This window comes from Aspergillus luchuensis, chromosome 5, assembly GCF_016861625.1.
Source record: "Aspergillus luchuensis IFO 4308 DNA, chromosome 5, nearly complete sequence".
NCBI classification, from domain to species: domain Eukaryota; kingdom Fungi; phylum Ascomycota; class Eurotiomycetes; order Eurotiales; family Aspergillaceae; genus Aspergillus; species Aspergillus luchuensis.
In genome coordinates this window covers 5,350,934-5,374,267 of record NC_054853.1, presented here as the reverse complement: position 1 = coordinate 5,374,267, position 23,334 = coordinate 5,350,934, and the positions used below count along the sequence as shown (strand labels likewise).

The 23,334-nt window shown below is 45.8% G+C and overlaps 9 protein-coding genes across 9 annotated transcripts; 6 read left to right on the top strand and 3 right to left on the bottom strand.

The window, feature by feature from the left end:
- Window positions 1–3,128: 3,128 nt before the first annotated feature.
- Window positions 3,129–4,533, top strand: AKAW2_51759A (cytochrome P450; the record flags this gene model as incomplete). The annotated part of the gene is made up of 2 exons (XM_041691724.1): window positions 3,129–3,340; window positions 3,399–4,533. The coding sequence occupies 2 exons, from the start codon at window positions 3,129–3,131 to the stop codon at window positions 4,531–4,533; spliced, it is 1,347 nt and encodes a 448-aa protein (XP_041545180.1).
- Window positions 4,534–5,236: 703 nt separating this feature from the next.
- Window positions 5,237–6,660, bottom strand: AKAW2_51758S (uncharacterized protein; the record flags this gene model as incomplete). The annotated part of the gene is made up of 6 exons (XM_041691722.1): window positions 5,237–5,576; window positions 5,635–5,695; window positions 5,765–6,077; window positions 6,157–6,224; window positions 6,281–6,461; window positions 6,511–6,660. 6 exons carry the CDS (start codon window positions 6,658–6,660, stop codon window positions 5,237–5,239), a joined length of 1,113 nt encoding a protein of 370 aa, XP_041545179.1.
- A 494-nt stretch (window positions 6,661–7,154) lies between these two features.
- Window positions 7,155–8,330, top strand: AKAW2_51757A (uncharacterized protein; the record flags this gene model as incomplete). The annotated part of the gene is made up of 3 exons (XM_041691721.1): window positions 7,155–7,592; window positions 7,643–8,120; window positions 8,185–8,330. The coding sequence occupies 3 exons, from the start codon at window positions 7,155–7,157 to the stop codon at window positions 8,328–8,330; spliced, it is 1,062 nt and encodes a 353-aa protein (XP_041545178.1).
- Window positions 8,331–10,088: 1,758 nt separating this feature from the next.
- On the top strand, window positions 10,089–11,479 carry AKAW2_51756A (aldo/keto reductase; the record flags this gene model as incomplete). Its single annotated transcript, XM_041691720.1, has 5 exons — window positions 10,089–10,213; window positions 10,277–10,363; window positions 10,419–10,499; window positions 10,560–11,130; window positions 11,192–11,479. 5 exons carry the CDS (start codon window positions 10,089–10,091, stop codon window positions 11,477–11,479), a joined length of 1,152 nt encoding a protein of 383 aa, XP_041545177.1.
- Window positions 11,480–11,723: 244 nt separating this feature from the next.
- On the top strand, window positions 11,724–12,302 carry AKAW2_51755A (uncharacterized protein; the record flags this gene model as incomplete). The annotated part of the gene is made up of 1 exon (XM_041691719.1): window positions 11,724–12,302. The coding sequence occupies one exon, from the start codon at window positions 11,724–11,726 to the stop codon at window positions 12,300–12,302; it is 579 nt and encodes a 192-aa protein (XP_041545176.1).
- Window positions 12,303–13,774: 1,472 nt separating this feature from the next.
- Window positions 13,775–16,628, top strand: AKAW2_51754A (Zn(II)2Cys6 transcription factor; the record flags this gene model as incomplete). Its single annotated transcript, XM_041691718.1, has 6 exons — window positions 13,775–13,933; window positions 13,991–14,064; window positions 14,131–14,356; window positions 14,418–15,082; window positions 15,134–16,272; window positions 16,384–16,628. 6 exons carry the CDS (start codon window positions 13,775–13,777, stop codon window positions 16,626–16,628), a joined length of 2,508 nt encoding a protein of 835 aa, XP_041545175.1.
- Window positions 16,629–16,746: 118 nt separating this feature from the next.
- AKAW2_51753S (2,4'-dihydroxyacetophenone dioxygenase family protein) lies at window positions 16,747–17,289 on the bottom strand (the record flags this gene model as incomplete). The annotated part of the gene is made up of 1 exon (XM_041691717.1): window positions 16,747–17,289. One exon carries the CDS (start codon window positions 17,287–17,289, stop codon window positions 16,747–16,749), a length of 543 nt encoding a protein of 180 aa, XP_041545174.1.
- Window positions 17,290–18,274: 985 nt separating this feature from the next.
- AKAW2_51752S (uncharacterized protein) lies at window positions 18,275–19,128 on the bottom strand (the record flags this gene model as incomplete). Its single annotated transcript, XM_041691716.1, has 2 exons — window positions 18,275–18,541; window positions 18,613–19,128. 2 exons carry the CDS (start codon window positions 19,126–19,128, stop codon window positions 18,275–18,277), a joined length of 783 nt encoding a protein of 260 aa, XP_041545173.1.
- Window positions 19,129–22,589: 3,461 nt separating this feature from the next.
- On the top strand, window positions 22,590–23,241 carry AKAW2_51751A (uncharacterized protein; the record flags this gene model as incomplete). The annotated part of the gene is made up of 3 exons (XM_041691715.1): window positions 22,590–22,672; window positions 22,729–22,793; window positions 22,844–23,241. The coding sequence occupies 3 exons, from the start codon at window positions 22,590–22,592 to the stop codon at window positions 23,239–23,241; spliced, it is 546 nt and encodes a 181-aa protein (XP_041545172.1).
- Window positions 23,242–23,334: the final 93 nt, after the last annotated feature.

The following is a 23,334-nucleotide window of genomic DNA, read 5'->3' as shown; positions in this document are numbered from 1 at the left end:
AAATTTATAATAATAAAGTTTTATTACAGACTTTCTTAAAATAGATAAAAAAAATTATTTTTATAAAAGAAAATTAATATCCAGAAAATTAAATTAAGATTATCTTATATAATTCTATTATAATAAGTCTTTTTTTATATATTAATTAAAATTATAAAAAAACAGGCCTTAATCAGTTATATAATTATAAAAATTATATATAATAATATTCTGAAACTATATACAAACAGATCTAATTATTATAAAAAAATTAAAATTATTATTATTTTCTTAAATAATATAATTAAATATAACTAGCAGATATACCTGAAAATAAACTAGAAAAATACTATTTTTTATATTAAATTAATTAAAAGTATTTTAATTTTATAAATAACACAGAAAAATCTCCTTTTTTAAAAAATAATTAAAATATATATAAATAATCAGAATATACTTTAATATTTTTTTAATTTTAATATACAGTCAGGATAATTCCTTATTTAATATATTATTAATTTTATTATTAAATAATATAAATAAAAATAAAATATTAGCTTTTACTAGATTTTAGCTTATATAAGAGTGCCCGGTAATAAATATATAAATAAAATAATTAAATATATTATTAAATAATTTCTAGATAATATAACTAATAGTTTTATAATATTATAAATACTGAATTACTAGATCTTACAGTTATTTACTAATACCTGGATTAAGATATTAATAAAAAATAATAATATTAATATTAATAATATATAGATTACAGTAAGACCCTCTAGCAGTATATTCTGGAGATTAATATAAAACTAATATAATTTTATAAGAATCTAATTTTAATCTAGTAGAATGCTCTCTTTTAAATCCAGATAAAAAAAATTAAATTAAATATATTTCTATATATAGCTTAGAAAATTAATTTTATCTAATATAAATAATATCATGTAGTACTAGAAATAATATATTATATTTTACTTATATATAATTTATATAATAAATTCTAATACTTAATCTGGTACAATACCCAATCAATATTATAGAATCTGAGAAAAATACTAATAAAATAAAGATATATAATATATATAATAAGCTTTTTATTCCAGATAAAGTATTTATAATACCTGTTACTGCTAAAGCCACCTTAAGTATATAATATAAAAAAAATAATTAATAATAGCAGGTATAAGTCGTAAACAGCAGAGAATTAGATATAAATATATTTCAAAAATTAAAAAAATATATAATAAATAAAGAATATATTTATAAATTTATACTACTGACTTCCCTATTATAGTTCTCTATATTTAATAATAATAACTGACTCTAATAATAAATAAATTATCTGTAGATTATATGCACATGTATATAAAAGCTTATTAAGTTAATAAATTATAGAGAAGAAAATACAGGACCCAGTATAGAATTACAAAAATATAAAAATATATATAAAGTTATACAGACTTTTATAATTATTATAAAAAAATAACAGGATATAAAAATCCTACAGATCTCTAATCTATATAAGATCTTACAGATTTCTATAGTCACAGAACCTTTAACTGGGCAGAAAACAGAAGTAAACAGATCTAAAATCTTATAATAAAGCTTATTATAATACTTATATAAGATAAAAAAGACAAAAAATATAATATAAGAAATTAAAAAAAATATACAGAGAAGACTAGAAATAATATATAAATAAGATTAAGTAAATCCTATAAGAGAATATTTTTATAAAAGTTATTTATAAAATATCTACAAGAGAACAGCTACACGCGTTCTGATTAATCAGATTAAACTTAAGAATAACTTTATATTTAAATTACAGTATTTAAATAATATTATAAAATTACAAGAGTTCAATATAAGAAAGAAATAGGAAGAAATAGGATCCTGTATATTAGATTCACAGCTCAGAGACTTACTCAGGCTACAGGTACCCTGCAAGAGCACCCTGGCCGCGCTATATTAGGGTAACCCAATCTATCTATCTATCTATCTATCTAACCAGTATATTCTTATGTTCAGTTTTCCCTTCGTGGAGTCTCTTTAGACAATTCTATGTTTGTTATTAGGAAGGACTCTTTAGGGGGTTACTGGTTAAGTGCTACCAGTAACGCCAGACACTGGTCCCGAATTGAGCATGCCATCAGTCAGAGTACCCTGACCATTATAGGAGCGAGTTTGGTACACGTCACCGGCGAGACTAAGGCGAGATAACAAATTAGATTTTGGCCTGGACCATATAAGTTTCGCACTGATGGGCATCATTACTGCTAGTATATATGGTTGTATGTGATGATTCATACCACTATCTTAGGGATAAAAACGTACATCATTCTCTATTTGAATTATGCTACATTTGGTTAAATCAAGTCACGGGGCTATAGATGTGACAAGTTATGTATTGCTGTTTAGCCAACCAGAAAGATTAAGGTGCCAAATGCAACTATGGTATCTCTTGCTGATCATTCAGCAACCAATGAAAATAGTATGATATGCATCACACAGACCGCCAAACTGAACCCCTGCTGTGTTTATAATAATTGCCACGCATAATTCGTATTTATTCGGGACAGAATTCTCGCAAATGCTATTTTCCCCAGGCCCGATTGGGCTAGGCCGTGGCTCCCCAAAAATGAAAGAAAAAAAGGTAAATAAGCTCGCCCAAGAAGCGCTTTCAGGTCCAGCATTGAGTCTTTGTTTCCTTTTCATTTTCTTTGCCGCCCCCACCATATTCATCAGATACATTTATTCGGCGAAATCAAAGAAAAACGTCAGAAGTCTATCATAATCTACCAAGAGTCGCTTCAGTTAGTCCGTGAAGTCGCACGCGATGAGTGTAATACTTTTGTTTTCTGCAACCATAGCTTTGACATGGCTTTTCATGTACCGGCTATGCTTTCGAAACACCCTTAAGAAACGATATCCTCCAGGTCCCAATGGTCTCCCACTGATCGGAAATATTTTCGACTTGCCGCCTAAAGGGAAACCGGAGTTTCAGCATTGGCTTAAGCACAAAGACACTTACGGTGGGATTAGTTCCGTCACAGTGATGGGCCAAACGCTGGTCATTATTCATGACAGAAAAGCCGCGCTCGATTTACTCAAGCAGAAATCAAACAGGACTTCATCGCGGCCGCAAAATGGAGTTTGGACATAAGCTGTGTGGCCATGAAAACCTTCTTGCGGTCCGAAAGTACGATGAAACGTACCGCCGTCAGCGCAAACTTATTAATAGACAACTCGGCACCAAATCTGACGCCGAGCCATATCATGATATGATGGAAGCAGAAGCTGGTCGATTTCTTGTCCGATCTTTGGAGAAGCCGAAAGGTCTCATGCAACATCTCAGAACGTAAGTACAACCATTGAAACAAGCCAGCAGTTTTGCCTGCTAGAATATTAGTTTGCAGGGCGACAGGTGCGACTATCCTCAGATTAACATATGGGTATTGCATCCAGACCAATGAAGAAGACCCCTTGGTTGACCTTGTGGAGCGCGTGACGCGCAATATCTCGGATGCGTTTATGCCCATGGCTTGGCTTATTGATATCATACCGGCTGTACAGTGCCTACCAGATGGTTTCCCAGGCACTGCATTTAAAGAAACAGCACGACAATGGAATAGCTTCAGCCAGGAAGTGGCAGATATCCCCTACTCGTTTGTTCGCAACCAGATGAAAATTGGGAGTCCCCGACCATCTTACATTTCGCGGATCCTTGAGGAAAGAAGCAGTTCTGGTACTGGAGTTTCAACCTTGAGTCCGCCAGAAGAGGAAGCTGTAAAGTGGTCGGCAGCGACTCTATACTACGCGGGCTCCGATACTACCGTCTCAGCGCTAAAAAGCTTTATCTTAGCCATGGTTATGTTCCCTGACGTCCAGCGAAAAGCACAAGAAGAGATCGACATGGTGACCGAGTGCAACAGCCTTCCCCAATTCGAGGATCGCGATAAACTGCCATACCTTGAGGCTGTAATTAAAGAGGTTTATCGATGGTCTGTGGTTGTGCCGATGGGGTTTCCGCACGTGTTAGAGGAGGATATGGTCTATAACGGATATTTCATACCAAAAGGGACATACTTATTGCCTGCAACATGGTGGTTTTGCCATGATCCTGAAGTCTACACAAATCCAGCAGTCTTTAATCCAGATCGGTTCTTAAAGCCTCGCGATGAACCAGATCCCAGGGCCGTGATTTTTGGGTTTGGCCGCAGAAAATGCCCAGGCAGATACATCACCGAATCGAGCATCTTCATAACCATCGCCCAGACACTTGCTGCGTTTCGTATCAAAAATGCTGTGGATATCCAAGGATTCGAGATACCGGTTGAACTAGATGTCACACCATCGCTTATCAGCCACCCCAAGGATTTTCTCTACGATATCGTGCCAAAGAGTCCAAAGCACGAACAACTCATTCAGGCTATTAATACCGAGCACTCTTACGAGAAGGGCGATACTTCTCTTCTTGACAAAGCTAGGACTAACAAACTAACAAATTTACTACGCAGCAGGGCGTGGGATGGACCACTGGAATCACTGTAGAGGGTATACGTGTTACTGCACTCTTATCAGTGACCGTACCAGGCAGAATTAGGCGGCCAGGAAAAATGGATATTCTTATTATATAAAATATTATATATAGAGAAATAATCAGCATCATCTACTAATATGCTTAATATAGTATGCGGTGAGAGCAGCAGTGAGCGTACTTAGCCATCAGAATCGTTTGCCCTATGGCCACTATTGCCCGCCGTAAGTGTACATGGTCATGTGATAGTCACATGTTGCTCCTGGGAGATTAAGATAGAAAGAAAAGTGATAGAAAGAAACCTATGATAATGATGACTTGGTAACAAGAGCTCACGGCCTATTTACTAACATCTGGATGCCTATTATCTTAGTCTCCGACAAAAATCGTGTATTTCATAGGTGGTGAGTATTGATTACCCCTCGGTGAGCCCATATCACCCGTGGTGATTAGATGTATAGAGTTCTCACCCCTCTCACCAGCACTCACCCTAACACTGCCATGGTGGTTCAGAGGGCAGAAAGGCTCATTTACTATTTATTGAGCGCAATACGTGGCTTAAGAACGGCTGAACGGACGGGAAGCCCTCTTTCCCACACCCCGTGGTCGTATGTATTAGTTTATATTCCTTTTATAATATTTATCCTAACAGCCTGGTGTCTTTTTTTGTCAGATATTTGGGGGACTGAAACATTAAAATGCGTCGATCTGACTGCGTTAAGCATGAGACAGTGCGGTTGTAGAATTATCCTTCCCGGAATCACATTCCATAGTCAAATGCACAAGTGAGATCTCATCATGCTGGCGATGGCTGCGGCCCGAGGCCTGAATGGGATACAATCTTCCGCTAGTGGTATGGGACTTGGCGGTGGTAGAGAACAGTCTTGGGAAGATCAGATCGATGACTGGCTTGGTGCTCGGCAAACTGGCGGCAATGATGGAGATAGCCACTTCGATACCCGACGACACGGACACGCCGAATGTGCTCCAGCTTGGATCAGTGCTCTCATAAAGCTTGATGATGTACACCATTCGAACAATGCTGGCAATGCAGGCACTTCGGGGCAACTTGTTAGTCGCATATGTTCTATAACTCGGTCCGGTGGTACTCTTACAATGTTCCCAAGGATAATAGCCCGATGACTACCGTGCGCTTCATTGGCCCAATTTGCAACCCTACTCTCGTGAGTATGTGCCGTACGGCCCTCTCAGGCCATCAACAGTCTCTCTAGTGAACAAACACACCTAAAATTGTCCGAATTGGTAAAGCTAGGATCCACAGATCCGTCACCAGTGATAAGGCAGCAGTGGTATACCAAAATGGAATAGATGCGAAGCACGTATAGTGGTCGTATTTTTGCGGATCGTAAACCGCATCCACCGGAGAGCATTGGAAGATGGTGGCAACAATAATGGCGATGCTCATGGCGACGATGAAAGCGATAGTGCCTAGAGTGATGTTGCGAAGATTTGGGAAGAGGCGCAGGTATAACAGGCAGATTGACGTCTTGATCAGGCCAGTGATGAGGGTGTATATAATGTGAGTGACATAGCGAATCTACAGGCAATCACGCCGTTGGTCAAAATCTAGGCTGTCATTGGGAAGGGTGGAAATAGATCTGAGCAAGCGGGCGCACCTTGGCTGCTGGTAACGCATCGGTCTCCGGAAGAATGCCATCATGTTTCCCTGTGCCAAATTTGACTCCTAGCAGGATATCCGACATCAGTTTCAATACTGCTATCTGGACTATATGTACATACCAAGACCTGCAATGGCAACATTCAAAATGGCCGTGACCGTGGCGAGCATCATTGTCCAGTCATCCGAGCCTAGCCGCTTTACAATCGCAGCTCGGGATACGAATCGCAGGACAACGATGGCCGCTGCGAAACCGGTCACGGTACCATTGATGATGACAATCAAGGGCCCACGGTCCTCACTCTAAGCCGGCAATCAATATGAGCACCGTGCACAAGATTCAAGCACTTGCCTCCGAGCGTACTGGAAAGCTTTGCTGCATGTTGAGGCCGTAGAGCCCAGCACAAATGGGCTCATCGTGAGATGAGAACGAGACTTCATCGCTGGGCACACACTGCGCGCGGCCGAAAAAGGGGGATGACTGTCTGATCCCACTAAACATCAAGTAGAAGATGCCCTAGGGCCCTTGGCGACAGGGATATCCGACGGCTCATTACCACCATAATACTCGTCTTTTTGGCCAATGCCCAAAGAACCGTAATCAACGCTACTTAACTCTACTTAACTAACGTATTCCGTCAAAAAAGCTGAACAGATAGGTTCGGGATTGGAATGTCCGACTAAGGGCCTTGGCAGGACCCATGCCTATACCCGGTCAACGTTGTTTAAGCATTGGTCGATATCACTGGCGAGATCAGCCGATTAACGCCCGGTCCAATATGTGTCAAACCGCTAACAAGGCCGGCGGCCGATTGGCTTCTCGATAGTCGGCAACCGGTTGACTTGGCAGCCTAGCGTAGGGCACAAATTTCCATCCGGGAACTAAACTTCGACCGAGTTCCGGGCTATCCGTCCTTTAAGATCCCCTGAAATCGTAGACGGTCTTTCTTTTATCAAAAATTCGTTTTCATATCCCTGTTTTTACTTCTGCCCTTCATGCTGGGCATCAGATCTCTGTTACTTACCGTGTTGTCTGCATGGGTGGTCGCAGGGCATAACCTTCGGGCGAACAACATCAGCACAGGCTACCGGATCGATGTTCACTCTCATGTCATTCCTCCGGTTTGGAGAGAGGCCCTGATTGCTGCTGGCTATCCTGTGAAAAATGGAACGCTCTATACTGACGATTTCCCAGTGCCCGACTGGACGCTGGAATCACACCTGGCCACGATGGACACCTTGGGCATCAACTTTTCGACCATTAGCGTGAGTGCTCCCGGGGTCTACTTCCTCAATGATCCTAAAGAGGCGCATGCGCTCGCCCGCACCGTCAATCTTGCCATGCATAATTACACCCAGGCTCATCCGACTCGACTGGGGGCGCTTTGTCTGTTGCCCCTTCCACATGTAAAAGAATCCGTAGCCGAACTGGAGGTAGGCTGATTGCCCACCAGTGGTACGATCCTGGCTAATAGATCTGTTAGTTTTGCCTTGATACACTCAAGTTCCCTGGTGTGGGCATGTACACCAACGCCAACGGTACCTACCTTGGCAATTCGTCTCTTGGTCCCGTCTTTTCGGTCTTGAATGAGCGACAGGCCACCGTGTTCGTCCATCCGGCGGCTCCAGGATGTCAGTCCGTGAGCTTGGGCTACCCGTCCCCTTTGACGGAGTACCCATTCGACAGCGTGCGGGCGATGGAGAACCTGTTATTGACTGGCCAGCGCGCTAAGAACCCCGATGTCAAGATGATCTTCGCCCACGGCGGGGGCGCCATGCCGTATCTGGCCAGCCGTATTGCCGGAATGGCGTCCATGTCGTTGCTGGGGTCTCTGAATATGACCAAATCCCTGGCGGAGCTTGCAGGTTATTACTTTGACACGGCATCTGCCACCTCAGCAATTCAACTCGCTGCCATGCAAAGTTTCATTGGGGTGGAACAGATTCTGACTGGAACCGATTGTGAGTCACCCTCTTTTTCCTGCAGTTTTGCGTCCAATCGATGAGGAATCTAATAATGTCTCAGACCCGTATGTTCCCCTTTCACAGAGCGAGGCCGCGCTCCCTGCCATTCAGGGCAACGGCGAATTCACTGATGCCCAGATGGCGCGCATCAACCACCAGAATGCGCTTTCACTGTTTCCGCGGGTTGCCAAGGTGTTGGGCTATTGAAGCTCCTGGAACTGTCTCTTTGTCGCCTGGTAGCCTGAGTCTGTAATCTAATGGATGAATCCGATAGTATAGTGGGTCACACCAAGTAGTAATGCCGTCTTTTCCGACTGGACTCGGTAATTTTGAGTCGATCCCGTACATGACATGGTGCAAGTTCGATGCAAGGAACCAGAGGCTATGGGGCGAAGATGTGGGAGATGTCCCACAGTATATATTTCCATAACTGGACAGTGTCGGGTCGATAATTGTAGCACTCAAGCCCGGGCCTAAACGTGGTCAATAATACTCAAATGAAGGATTGGCACTCAGTTTCACCCGAATAGACTTCGTGACTCAGAGATTGTGTCAAGGAGTAGCAGCGCTGCGAAACCCGGCTAGAAATTGGTCGCGGCAGCCGTGTGCGGCCTGAGGCAGCGTACTGCGAGGCCTGAAGATCAAGATGCGGCAACACTGCCAGGGGACTTATCCAGAAATACAGCACATAAGTTAGGGGTTTTTGGGTGTGAACCAGGAATTTCACCAGCCTGACCAAGTGAAGCCGGGTAGACTTCTAGCCGTACCGTGTATATCTCTTTCTAATAGTACCCGATCCCCCGGTCGCACCTGCGAGTGATTCCTCAACCGGAAAGCCACAATTGGTGGGGATGGATGCCAGTCAGACCGCATGTCCTGGATAGGCAGACCCCATGGGGCTGCGATCATCTGGGGTAATTGAGAGGGAAGAATTCTCCACGTACAGTTGATTCCGACCCTCAATGCGAAGTGGAAACCCCCTCGATCCTTGTTCCCATCCAGCTCGGGAATAACGCGAAACGAGACAAGCACGTAAACCGCATCAGTAAGTCGACTGACAGTGAGGTGGCGGTAATGCTCGATATGGTCGTGCATATTCTGCGTTTTACTTTCCTATCAAACGACTTGCACTGGGATCTCAACTGGCAGTCACTGGCTGGCCCTGAAAGAAGGATCTTCGAGATTGTAGTGTGTGTATCTTACCCCAGATGTAAGCCCAGGGGCTTACCTCCACCATCTCAAAATAACACTTGTAATTACAATCTTTCTTTCACACGAGATTTGCAGATTCAATCATCAATTATGTCGCGTCTTTGTTGCTGATCTTTCGATCCGGACAACAGGGGACCCTGGATGATTACCTTCCGTCGCCATCCGCTCGGGTTACGGCTGGACCTCCTGTAACACAGTAGGTCGGCGAGATGCCACCAACCATATAGCATACCTTGCTGAAGGTTTCTGGTGAGGCCAATTACAAGTGAGTGTCAGCAGCAACTTGCAGTTTTAGAGGAGTGGATCTCCCCGCTGTGGGTCGGTCAGCACTTATTCCCCCTCACGGAATTAACGGGGATACAAGTGTGATGCCACATCGGATGACACCCGAGGAACATGAAGGAGTTTCGTGTTCCCAAAGTCAACTGAATCGTCTACCTTGGTGCTCAGATGCATTGATCTGACTGCGAGTCCAAGTTGATGTGATTGACTACACATTGTTCACAGTCAATGGATCGGGGATACGAGTTCGATGGTATACCCGATGACATCAAGCGCCGATTTACCAAAAGCGGCATCTGGTGGAGACTCCGCGTCATAATCACCCGTATCCCCATGCCTCCTACAACTTCGGGCCTGGAGGTAATCGGAGTTTAAGTCTATCGCCGTCAATCCCGGAGACATATATAGACCAAGTCTTCCTCAGACATCACCGAAAGCACAAACGTCGTTATCCGCTCATCAACTATCATCATGTCTCTCTTCGCCCCCGCCCCCAAGCCCGCGAGCCGTCTCGGCTACCACCGTGTATTGGCACCCTCTGCTGGTGTTAAAGTCTCCCCATTGTGTCTGGGAGCTATGAACTTTGGAGACTCATGGTATGACATCTGTGCTATCTTGGTGTGACTGGTCAACTAACCAGGTTTTTTGCCGGTTTCCAGGAAGGAATTCATGGGAGAATGCAACAAGGAGCAGACCTTTGCCCTGCTAGATGAATTTTACAGACTCGGAGGCAACTTCATCGACACGTATGTCACTACTACAAGTTACATCGCTGTAAGATGCTGATCATATCCACTAAAGGGCCAACAACTATCAGTTCGAAGAATCCGAGAAATGGATCGGAGAGTGGATGGCTGCTCGCGGGAACCGCGACCAGATGGTGTATGTAGCAGTATCTTCACATCCATCCTTTCACTTTGAAGGAGGAACTGACCTTACTAGCATCGCAACCAAATACACAACAGGCTTCCGCACCGCCAAGCGCGACACCGAGCCTCTCCAATCCAACTTCGTCGGCAACTCCATGAAGAGTATGCGGGTCTCCGTCGAGCACAGTCTCAAGAAGCTTCAGACTGACTACATTGACCTCCTGTACCTGCACTGGTGGGACTTTACTTCCTCCGTGGAAGAGGTCATGCACGGACTCAACAATCTGGTTGCATCGGGCAAGGTTCTCTACCTCGGTGTCTCCGATACCCCCGCCTGGGTTGTCGTCAAGGCCAACGACTACGCTCGGGCCCACGGCCTCCGTCCCTTCTCCGTGTACCAAGGAAGATGGAACGCCGGATTCAGAGACCTCGAGAGAGAGGTGATTCCCATGTGCAGGGACCAAGGGATGGCGATTGCGCCCTGGGCACCGCTTGGGGCAGGCAAATTCAAGTCTGCCGAGGCGCGCAAGAGTGACGCCGGCTCTGGCAGCGCACGCGGCGCCGAATTGAGCGAGACTGATATCAAGGTCTCGGATGCGTTGGAGAAGGTTGCGAAGAGGAAGAACACGACTTTGCATGCTATTGTGAGATACCAATCCCATCAATATCATGCTATGGAAGCAAACTAATGAGAATGATAAACAGGCCCTAGCTTACGTCATGCACAAGACACCTAATGTGTTTCCCATCATCGGTCAACGCAAGATTGAGCATCTCCAAGCCAACGTGGAGGCTTTGAGCGTGAGCCTCTCCGATGAGGACCTCGATGAGATTGATAGTGCATCTTCGTTCGATGTCGGGTTCCCGATGAACTTCATTTTCCGTGACTCTTACTCGTCGCGCAACACGGCTGCCGATGTCTGGTTGACCAAGGCCTCGGCCCTTATTGATGCGCCTCCCCACGCGTCACCTGTGCCGCCTCGTCAGGAATAGATTACTGTCTAATAGCTACCGATAAATGATATTGATGTCATTCCCACATGACTAATAATTGACCCAAAGCCAAGCTAGTACCTGATTGGCCGGAATGAGGTCGCCGCTGCTCTTGCCTCTATCATCATCCGTAGTTCAATCTGTTTGTATTCTCCGCACATAGTCGGTTTCATCCATTTTAGCTTTCCTCTAACCCGCGGCTATTGTCCCTCCGACATCGACCACTGCTCCTTCTCATACTATCATGCCTTCGCGCTGGCTTGCTCAAGGCGAGGTCGCCCCGGGTACAATCATCCAGCTGATGAAAGCTAAGTGGTTAGTCCACGAGAAAGCTAATGAGCACTGCTTCCAGCTTAACGAGGACGATCTGCGGGACAGACATGACCCCTCCTTTGCCTGTACTCGTCTCATCTGCGAAGCACGTGGACCGAATGGGCCTGTTCAGGGTCATATGCGTTATTATAAGCAGATCCCCATTGAAGGGACGGAAGCCGAGCCTTCTATCATACGAGCCAAGCAAGCAGAATCCTTTAGTCCACCGGAACTAGTGTACCTACGCACTTTGGCCCAGAAGGGATCAACCATCACCCCCCGTCTGCTGGACAGCAGAGAAGACAAGCAGGATAATACTGGCTTTGTTCCCGGTGGATTCGTCATTTGGGTTGTGTGGGCAGTGGTACCAGGACTCCAACTGGGTAATGATTTTGGTTCTGCACCATTCTGGGGGTTGAGTCGGAAAGAGCGGGATGCAGTGCGTCAAGCTTTCAAAGACAGTATCAAGTTTGTCATCCTAATGCCTTTCCTAGTCGCTCATTTTGACTGACGTATCGGAACAGCAAGCTTGACAACTGGGGACACTTACCTTACCCTGAACAAGCTAAGAACCTTGTGTGGGATTCAACCACGGGAAGTTTGTGAGTCCAGCAGTCCGGAACTTTTATCTTTTTTCTTACTAAGTCTGTATCCTTACGTAGGTATTATGTTGGATTTCTCCTCACCTGCAAGGCCAATCTACAGGCTTTCTGGTCTCCCGCCAGATGGGCAGGTTGGGGTCTGGCAAGGCCGCCAAGGGAATGTCGGAATTGGGATAGAATCACAGAGGGCTGGGAGCTCTAGAGTATCATCTTAATTGCTGGGCTGTTGCCAGGTCGGAAACTGGATGCCCCCGGGGATGGCCATCATTTCGGTTTCAATCATCGTATTCGGACGTCCACCTACAAGCAGGGAATCAGTGTGTGTTAGGATGGTAGAAATATATTGCAGGTAGGTGGAAAAGAACGAACTTGATTTGAATCGAAGTGCAGTAGGTCCTTTCTTTCCTTGGAGTCGCTAGAACAAAGAGGTCCCGCAGCACTGCTAGTCCACTCTGCTCCTTCTAACCGCTAAAAGCACATTTAAGAGGCACCGGAAGGGTGCGTAGAAGGGTGACTTTGTAGCGCTGTGAAAACTCAGAGGCGAGACTGAGAGAATAAGAGCAGTGACATCCTCGCATTTTCCGTTCGGAGGGCGCTGGCTGGCCCGCTCATTATAGCCATGCCACCTGGTTCCTAATGCATGCACGGGGGCTCTCTTGGTGAGTTAATCAAAGCATTCGGCATGAGCACTTGGAGAGGGTAGGATCTGAGGGTGAGCGTTGCTGTCGATGGTTGAGCGAATCACCACGGATAGGCAAGGAAGACTTGAAAAGAGATGAGCGAGTAACATGACCCATCCAGCTTACCCCTCAGTACCTAAAAAGAATCAAGTTTAGACTTTTGTTCTCAAAATTACTAGAGCTACAAATGTTGAGGTTTGGTCATGGACACACCCACTCCGGTGGAGGCGAGTGGTCCTCCGGACCACGGCAAAGAATCGCATTTGTTCAGACAACGAAGGTTCATGAAACGATCAACATATCAGTCTACATTTTTTTTATCTTTTCTTCCTATAGCAACATACACTTGTAATACGTATGTGTAGGCAACTAGTCCAAAATGAAGGAAATTGCAGCAATATTGGAAGGATAGTATGCCCCTCGGAACCATCGAGCACAGGTTTTCTTTACGCATGACTGTGATCAAACATGATCAGACTCTTATATCCGTTCGCAGCATATGGACGAATGAAAATCCCGAATTCATAAAACACACATTTCAAATGTGTGGTTTCCTCTCATGATAGTGTCCTCATGGTACACCTTCATGGTTACTTGATCCTCAATCGCGATGCTGAATAATCCGGAACATTGAACCTCCGGTATGACGGCAATAATCTGGATGGATACAACCCATCAGATATTCCGCCTTGCAGGGCCTCATGAAATTATCCGCTATGCCGGATCATATTCTTTTAGAGCCTGGAGCCTCTCGACGAGAAATGCAAGATAAGGATCTCATTTCTACAAGACATGCCCAGTTTAAACCATCGCGCAGCCGTCGATATGCCTGCGATCGATGTCGTAGACAGAAGCTGAAGGTCAATACCCAATGGATGCTCCCAAAAAATGAGACATCTCTTGCTTATAAGGTTTAGTGTGACTTTGAGAAGCCGTGCTCTCTGTGTGTAAGGTCCAACTTTGCATGTGAGACCACGCCGACACCTTTGCGGTATGATATTCTTCGCCGATACTTCTAGCGCAGGCCAAATGATACGGAAGGCTGATTCAACTGTAGAAAGTCTAAACGATCTGCCAATACTACAGAGGAGCGGCGCAGAAACACACGTCGCATACAGCATGGTGTGTCCAGATCATCAAGTCCAAGCCTTCGCAGCCCGGATACTCCAAGAAATGTGGCCCGACTCAGCACGAACTTCCATGGAGGAGCTGATGAGGGGTCGAGATTACTACCGGAACCGCACAGGTACGCCCAATCATCTGCGGTAGAGTTGACGGATCAGGTACACACCTACCATTACATAGCCTAACATTGTGGGATATATACATTAACCTGAATACTAGCTCTTTCACATCCATGATCATGGAGCAGAACCATCTCCTGCTCACAGTGATACCTCTGCCCTCCCCGGTGGTCCTTTTCTGAGCAGTCGAATTACCGGCAATAGGAGTCGAGAAGAAAACACTAGTTTTGCCGCCTACTTGCCTGGTTTAGTCCTTCCATCCCGGTCGGTGTGTGACTTTCTGCTCCAGTCGTATTGGAAGTCTGTACACTGGTTTATGTTGATATTTCACGCTCCGTCGTTTGAACATGAGTATAGCCAAATGCTTGACAGTCAGACTGTCAGCCCTCGGCAGAGAGGTACGGCAGTTCTAATTCTGATGGTCCTCGCTCTGGGCGCCAGATATGCTTCTGAAGAGCAAATCTCAAGAATTGATATATCCAGACACGACGTTACCTCTTTGCAGGAGACCCTGTTGAGTCATATTAGGTCGCAATTCTTTGATGTGCTAGACACCGGGGGTGTCGAATGTGTACAGCTGTGCATTCTGCTGAGCACTTACCATCTATACAACGGTAAACCGAACTTGGCAATGCCCATATTGGGCGCAGGAATCCGGAGTGCCCAGGCCCAGGGACTTCATAAGGAGAGCCTCTGGGGTCCTGCAACTGATATCGTTTTGGAAATCCGCAAGCGGACTTGGTGGGCCTTATATGCTCTCGAGAGGTAACGATAACCTGGTCTGGTGAACATGTTTCTTGGCTAATATCCCAAAAGGTTTGCATCGATTACCTATGGCAGGCCATCATTGATCAATGACGCACATTGCTCCGTGAGCATGCCACGGGACATGGATGATATATCAACAGTCCACCCATTGATGAGCTTAGCTGCCGATCGTTCTGCGAACTCCCAAGTGGCGTCTACTTTGGGAACTTACCAACGACACAAATTTAGACTCTATTCAATTGCTGGCCCCATCATTAGCGATATCTATGATCTCAACGCATCGAACCTGGAGGCGGTGATGATGCAGGCTGCAGAAATCAACACGAAACTGGTTGAATGGTTCGATGGACTGCCTGTAGAGTTAAGGATTGAGCGTCATGCCCGCCTGGACACATCACATTTGACGAGTGCCGAAACTGAGGTCTGTCAACTGTTTCAGCTGCAGGCACTGGTTCTCCAATTAGCATATGACAATATCCAGATCGTGCTGCACCGTCCGTTTGTTCGATATACCCGCTGTCTGCCACTTTCACCAGGTTGGCGCAACTCCGATGCGCGCCCGACTAGCTTTGAACAGTGCAAGCATTGTGCTAGGCGCACCTGTAGCATATTGCCGCGGTATTCTAAGGTTCTCCTTGCGGCCCAAAGTACACATGCAGCAGCGTATATCGCCATTCAGAATTTCACCGCCGGAGTCACTTTGGGCATGGTGGCTCTGTCTGACCCGGGCTCCGAACAATCTTTGGATGCTAAAAGAGGTGTTGCGAATTCAATAGCTCTACAAAAGACACTTGCGGCATCATCTGTTGTATCTTCACAAACGGTCAGGGTTCTAGAAGGACTGTTCCGCCTCATATTCAAACGGGAGATGCAAACTTTACTTGATAACTCACCTCTTCATATGAACAGTCCCAGTCCGAAAAACAGCTTGCCAACCTCAACAAACGATTATCACCACGAGACGTACCAAGATACCAATCAGCTGAATCCCCACGCGAGCGACTCATTCAATCAACCATTCGGAACTCAAGAGAACACCCAACTTCTGTCCAGAAACCAAGGTGCCCTGAATGTCTCTCAGGATACCCCAGAAGCGCGCACCGTGGTCGACCCTGACGTTGGTCAGGATGTTGCTACTCTACCCTGTTACCCCGAGATCGACAGGGCACTCGAGGCTGTACAACAAGGTCTGTTTCCCTGCCCTAATCAATGAGCCGTTTCACGTTTGTCATATGTTCTCGATCAGCAGTATGCCGCACTGAAACCGCACGATCCTAGAGTACTAATTAAGTCTACAGTAATGTGGGAAAATTGCGATACAATGGCGCATGCAAGCAGTCGTGCTATGGATACGACTAGCTCGAGCTTCGCTGATGCCGGACAACAGACGTTAGCGACCGACTTCATCGAGCCAGGCAACGCATTCCAACCTACGACTTTGACGGCATCAGTAGCAGACCCCGCTAGCCACGATCTAAACACCCTACACAACTCGCTCATTGGCCAGAGCTGGGTATGGAATCAGACAGATCTCTCTCAGTGACAGAACTTTGTTATATTTTTTTTAATGATATTCCTTTCAATCCTCTGCGCCTGAGCTTTACATTTCCAACAGATATCGGCTTGTCAACGTATATACAATGACACATATACAAAAATTCTCAACGAACAAATTGATCGACATACTCCGCCCCAAGCCCGACCTTCTCATAATGCGCCCTCGCACTAGCCAGCTTCGAAAACACATCCTCCACGCCCAGCGGGTTTCCCACCGGATCAACGTAAATGTATGCACCGGTAACATGAAACAAAGTAACCATTTCCTCGACCCCATCCGGGACCTCCAGCGTGTGAATGTCGCCCGGAGGCTCGAAAGCATGACTACCCTCGGTTGCCCACCACGGATGCTCAAGATAGTGCCATTTCCCTTTTAGAACAGTTGCGTGGACGGGTCCCGTATGGCGGTGGCGCGACAAGATGCCGGAGCGACGAACACGAAGTAGATTGACGAAGTAGCCTTGTGTGACGTTGAATAGAATCGGACGGAACCAGACGTCTGGCGCTTGGGGAACCCATAGTCTTTCTTCGAAGTCGAGGTTCACGATATTTGGTACGACGAGGTCTTCTGGGACATTCGGGAGGGGGGCTCCCTGGTAGGGAATGGCTGTCGCTTTGGGCCGGTCGGTGGTCGATGCGGATGTCATGTTGGTGGTCTGAATGATGGCGTAGAGAAGGGATCGGATATGTTTGTAGTGGGATGAGGGAACTAAGGACAGCAAGATATGTCAAGCCTCACCCTTTATATACTCTGCAATTTGTAAACTGGACCCTGAAAAACACCTTGTTTATATTAGTTAACCTGGTGTGGTACGAGACAGTTAAACGTTCTCGTTGGTTGCCCTTGGTCCGGTGGGAGCTAGAATGTATGGTGATGTCCGAGTCCGGTGGAGGTTTTAGCGGCTTCGGCTCAACCTCGGGTTGACATTCAGAGTCTCGTGCGAACGCAAGCTGCAAGTAAGACAATCACTGTGTGTACCGTTATATTGCAAACCATCTGTTGCACTCCTCTCATTACTACGTCATGGAATTTGGCAGGGGATTACTGTGCGTACCTGTTCTTGAAGTACCAAGCAATGTAGCCCGCAACCAATGCTCTCATTGTCCGTCGCATCGATAGTTCAGATTACTCCTCTTCTTTCCAGGCGTTGATCTCTAACTCAGTCTCGATTTGTATGAGCATTATACTAAGATATTTGTAAAATAAGATGAGTGTATCGATTCCTGCATTATGTGCAAAATCCATTGAATAAATATATACGAGCGAATAAGTATCCACGGGCGGTTGTTACGGATGGCTTCTCGTTGCTGCTACGGTTTCCCAACGGAACGTTTAATTTTTCTCATACATGATTAGCAGCCAAGATTATCACAAACTACTTTAGCTTGCGTAATCTTCCTACAGTCGAAGACTTTCACACAATATCCAGCTTGCAGGATTGGCTGGCGGGGGGGGAGACATCTAAAAGCGAAGAGATATGAACAACTTGAAGAAGGTAAAAACGATATCAATAGATGATCCAAGGAGCTATAACTTAGCAAACACAGAACCCTTTCACGGCTTCAATGAACATTTTGCTATTTACTAAAGAAGTCGTGTCAAATGTCAAACAGGCCTAGTAAGGCTGTGGCCTATATCCCACGGCCGCCATCAACCTCCAAGCATACCCCCGTCAGATAAGCCGCCTCATCACTTGCCAAAAAGGCTACCGTGTTGGCCACATCACTGGGTTGGCATACCCGACCCAGCGGTATGCTGCTTAGCATTTTCGCCTGTGCCTCTTCACTAGAGTTGTGACCCAGGAAAAGCGGCATCATGGCTGTATCCCCAACAGATGGGCAGACGGCATTCACGCGAATGTTATGCGGTGCCCATTCGATGGCAAGTCCCTTTGTAGCCTATAATATCCGAATCATGCCTATTAGCCATTTTCTGCGATATCATTACCGGAGATGTAGGAAATTCTTACCGTATTAACCGCGCCTTTGCTTGCTCCATACCACACTAAATTGGGACGGGGTCGAGCACCACTAGCACTGGAGGTGTTGATGAAAAGCCCAGCCCTCTTCTCTTTCAGCAAGTAGGGAATGATCGTCTTGGTGCTGAGGTGAATTTGCTTCACGTTGACGCGGAAGACTCGCTCCCATTCCTCGTCACTGAGCTCAATGGACGGCTGTGCCTTGTGTAATACACCAGCATTGTTGACAACTATATCCAAGTGTCCATAAACAGATAAAGCTTGTCCGAGAGCTTTCTGCCAATCGTCCAGAGAGGTCACATCTCCTCGAACATAGGTTATGTTGTTCGAAAAGTCACCTTTGAACTCTTCCGGCGGCTCGATAATATCGAGAACTAGAACCCGGGCACCTTCGGCAATAAACTTGATCCCAATTGCTTTGCCGAATCCCTGTGCTCCGCCTGTGATTAGGGCTGTCTTACCCTGAAGTCTCTGGGCGGTGACATGTGTGGGCGTGGTGCCTGTCATTTTTAATGAATTTTGAACGCTTTTGTTGCTGGTGACCCGTCATGGCATTGAAGTGCTAGGGAGATAGTATTTAACATTTACAATAGTTATGCTCTGTTACTGCACTTTTGGTGGGGAGGTACTCGTCCATCCTCCGAGTCCTGAAATCCGGAGGTAAGGATGCGGGTACGCTCCGGTGGACATCCGGTGGACATGTCCTCGGACAACCCTAGAAGAATTCTGAACATCAGGGTATAAGAAATAGACAATCTTTCTGTTTGACTTGTGTGGAGTAGGGTTCATTCAAGAATAAATAAAGGAAGTACAAGCCACCAATAACCACGTTTGCCAGATCTAGTAGAAATATATGTCCACGATATTGCAGAGCATAGTGAAAGCATACATTCATAAGTAGCTATAGGCACTTATATATAACCGCTACCAAAGAACTCTGACCCCATCCCTCACTTAAGTACCCGCCCGTTATGGAAACCTCGAACAAGCACTACTCATTGATTAGAATTTTCAAGGTTTAAAATCATAAGTCCTTACGGCATTTCTCAGTGGGTTTTCAAGAAATATGTAAGTTACATAGTAAATATCAATTCACGCCTTATACATATATAGTAACTCCGATAAGAATCAATACACATACCAGAACTACGAGCAGGCACTCGCCACGCCTCCAATTCCAAAGAAGTCACCGAACCTTGAAGTCGCAAAATTAATTTTGCGTTGTGGAATCGGAGAATTAAGCACCACAACAATCGGGTAAATTTTCCGCGAGATTTCAATGGTCAAAGTAATCAATTCCCTTTATTATAATCGTTATATGAGCGACTAACCGTCTAGTACGTTCTACATTGATCCAGTAACTTCTGCTTCTTGTGGCTTAATTCTTAATCAAGGGTTAGCACATTGGGAGACTGTTGGCAGAGAACATTGTCTAGTGGCAGAATAATTGGATGGGCAAGCGGTCAGACAGATGAAAAAGGGGCAAGACGGGTCTCGTGTCCACACTTAAGTTCCGTTTCCTACTTCCGCTTACACAACTAGCGATATCACAGCTATCAGACATGCATATGCCAAGTCAATGGCCGAATTGCTTCCTGGCTAGAGGAGATTGACGATCTCATACATTGTCTTGGGCAGGTAACCGACACGTGAGAAGTTACTCTTCGACAACACGCCAAGTCCTGGGTTGACCCAAATTTGCGATTGAATTTGGATGAAAATATGACCTGTCGACAATCGCAGGTGATTAAGGTTGATTCCGCTACATAAATTTCCCCATTAGGAAGGCAGCTAGGCAATTAAATTGGGAAACAATGATATCGTGAGTACCAACTTGTATGCTCAAAATATGGAATGAAGATGTATCCGATTATGCATGCTTTGAATCCCCAGCCTCGGCTCCTGTTACTTTGATCTGTCTGCGCAATCAGAGGCTTTCAGCTTGAGCTGTCCCATTCCGTCACACCCGGGACTCCAAACTCGGGAGATGGGCCGAGTTAGAGTCTGCCCCATGATATGTGGCAATCTGTGCCGTGCATCTGGGGAGAACGTTGTCTTCCTGTGGGAGAAATTGTGGGTTGCTGCAAGTTCATGACCCAGGTTTATTGCCCGGTAATCATAGCAGCTTTAAGCTTAACGACATCACTGAAGTACCAGCCAAGTGGATCTACCCCATGTAAGACATTGACTTCTGCTGAAGAAGATCGATATTTCCTCAAACAGACGTCGTCGCCCTCCAATAGCCACCTGTAGCAAAGCACCACTGTAATTGAGCAGAGACCAAGAGATAATTCCCCTCGACCAGTCTATTTCATGTCCACGAATGGTTTAATATAAGGAATAGATTAACTGCCGGGTAAATAACGGCAAAGTTGATTCCGGAGAATTTTGAGGTTGGGTTATCAACTTGAAACAACCGTTTGCGCCGGGGCTCTGGGAAGAGGGAGACCCGCCTGGTCCTGTCCACTTATCCCTCATTCTATCCACGTTGTAAGCTGGACTAGCTTAAGTCTGCTAAGTTTCACTCAAGGAGCCAATTTGTGCCACGCTCATGAGCTGGCCAGGTTCACCAATTGGATTCTTTCTTTACAAGCCAAAGGTGACCACGATTCGGTGTTCAGTGGATAAGTCGAAGCTCTAGATGCTTAACCCCTGAGCGGTGTAGCTTAGCTTCCGTTGATCGCTTCAGCTGGCGGCCGGTAAACACCCACTGAAGGATTCATGTCTCACACATTACTTCAGCCGAGCGTTTCAAAGGGGAGCGGATGGCTTTGGCAATTAAAGCTTCATCCTTGTTGCCTTTTTATCCACAGTAATTGGGAGATGAACGAGAAATCCCGAGACTGTGGGACAAGTAATACATGCGACTCATGAATTCAGCTTCAAGGTACAAGGGCATAGCTATTCGACTGCAGTTGGATAGATGCATGAGCCTGTCAGAGTCAGATCGATCCGCAACATGGATGGGTCCCGCTGCTGGGATCTGCTCCGCTTGGCTCATCCCCTGTCATTCTTCCAAAAATATGGGTCTTTCTGCTCCTTGTAGGTCGATCGACTTTTTTTCCGTTGACGATCATGTTCGACTTTTTGTTTGCGCAAGCACTACTAGTCTGCCCACTTAGGAGACTTCACATTAATTGGTTCAGTTGAGGGGCCGCACGGATGACAATGTAAATAAAAGCGCGCTGGAGCTCACCTGCCAGATTTTTGCACAGCAGCCGGCATGCGATCAATGGGTTTCAATCACCAAGTCACTCCCTACCAACATGGGCTCCTCGATGCCTCTTGTCGGCCATAGTCTGGCCATCTTTATCTGTGCGGCGGTAATGATGAGCGTTAGTATTATGGCGGTCGCGTTGCGCACTTTTGTTCGTATTTATACGGTTCGAGCTTTTGGGTGGGATGACGCTCTGATGGTTATCGCATTGGTGGGATTTCTGATCGTCTCGCAAACACGACAGCAGCTGATGTTCAATTAGGCTTTGTTCATAGCGCTGGATGCATGTTGGATGGTCGCATCGAAGCGAGGGGTTGGCCATAAGAATGAGGACTTTACTGGTTATAATACAATGGAGCAGGCACTTCTGGTAGGTCTCTTTTCTTTTCTACCAACACGCAAGTGAAGCCATAACCATTCTAATATCACTAAACATTATCAGTGGTGGTGGTTGTGTCAAATGCTCTATAGTTGGTCTGCCGCTATCACAAAAATATCAATCGCTATTGCCCTACTCAGACTAGCTGTGCACAAAGCTCACCGTATTGTTTTGTGGACGGTGACCGGCGTTGTAATAGTGGCTGGGATAATAATCTGGCTTGTGTTCCTCGCCGGCTGCCAACCAGTCTCTTATTTCTGGTCGCATGTGAATGGAAAACATGAAGGAACATGCATACGTCGGCAGATACTGTTGGATGTTGGCTATCTGTATAGTTTCCTGATTGTGCTATCCGATGTGACTCTCGGGATCATGCCTGCCGTTCTGATCTGGCACCTGCAAATGGACCGCCGGACAAAGATTGCATTAGCCGGAGTCCTCAGCCTAGGAGCCCTGTATGTGCACGATTGTCTAGGCCTTGAGAAAAGGGGAGATGCTGAACCTGTTCTAGAGAGAGTGTCGCCGTGATCATCCGAATCCCATATCTCCATACCTACCATGACACCAACCTTCTCTGTGAGCCCACACCAGCCTATCATCTGTCACCACATCCCTAACCCCTGCAGACGCAACCTACCAAATCGACTTTTGGTCCATCATCGAGATCGGAATTGGCATTACCGCAGGAAGCCTCGCCACCCTTCGCCCGTTATTCCTTTGGGTCTTCGAAACTCGATCATACTATGGTGGTAACTCGCGTGGTAAAAAGCAAGGCGAAGAGGAGCATCCTCTGTCGAACCTATCCACGGATGCTGAAAGGTTACATAACCCAAGCAATTGGGGTGGGGAATTTGCTCCAGAAAAGTCGAACAGTCGTCTAGTAACCACCGTCACATCTCGTCTGAGTCATTCGGATAGGAATCAGGATGCTATGACTTTGGGTGCTGGGTCATGGCAGGCACTTTATCAGGTCAATATTCAGACAACAATCAAGATATCGGAGGGAGTGGATGAAGCAATATGATCGTGCTCCCAGACTCCTGTATATACTTTCATTTGTACTAATATTATATTGACATAACAACTAATTAACAGAGAAAATACATTTGTTCTGATC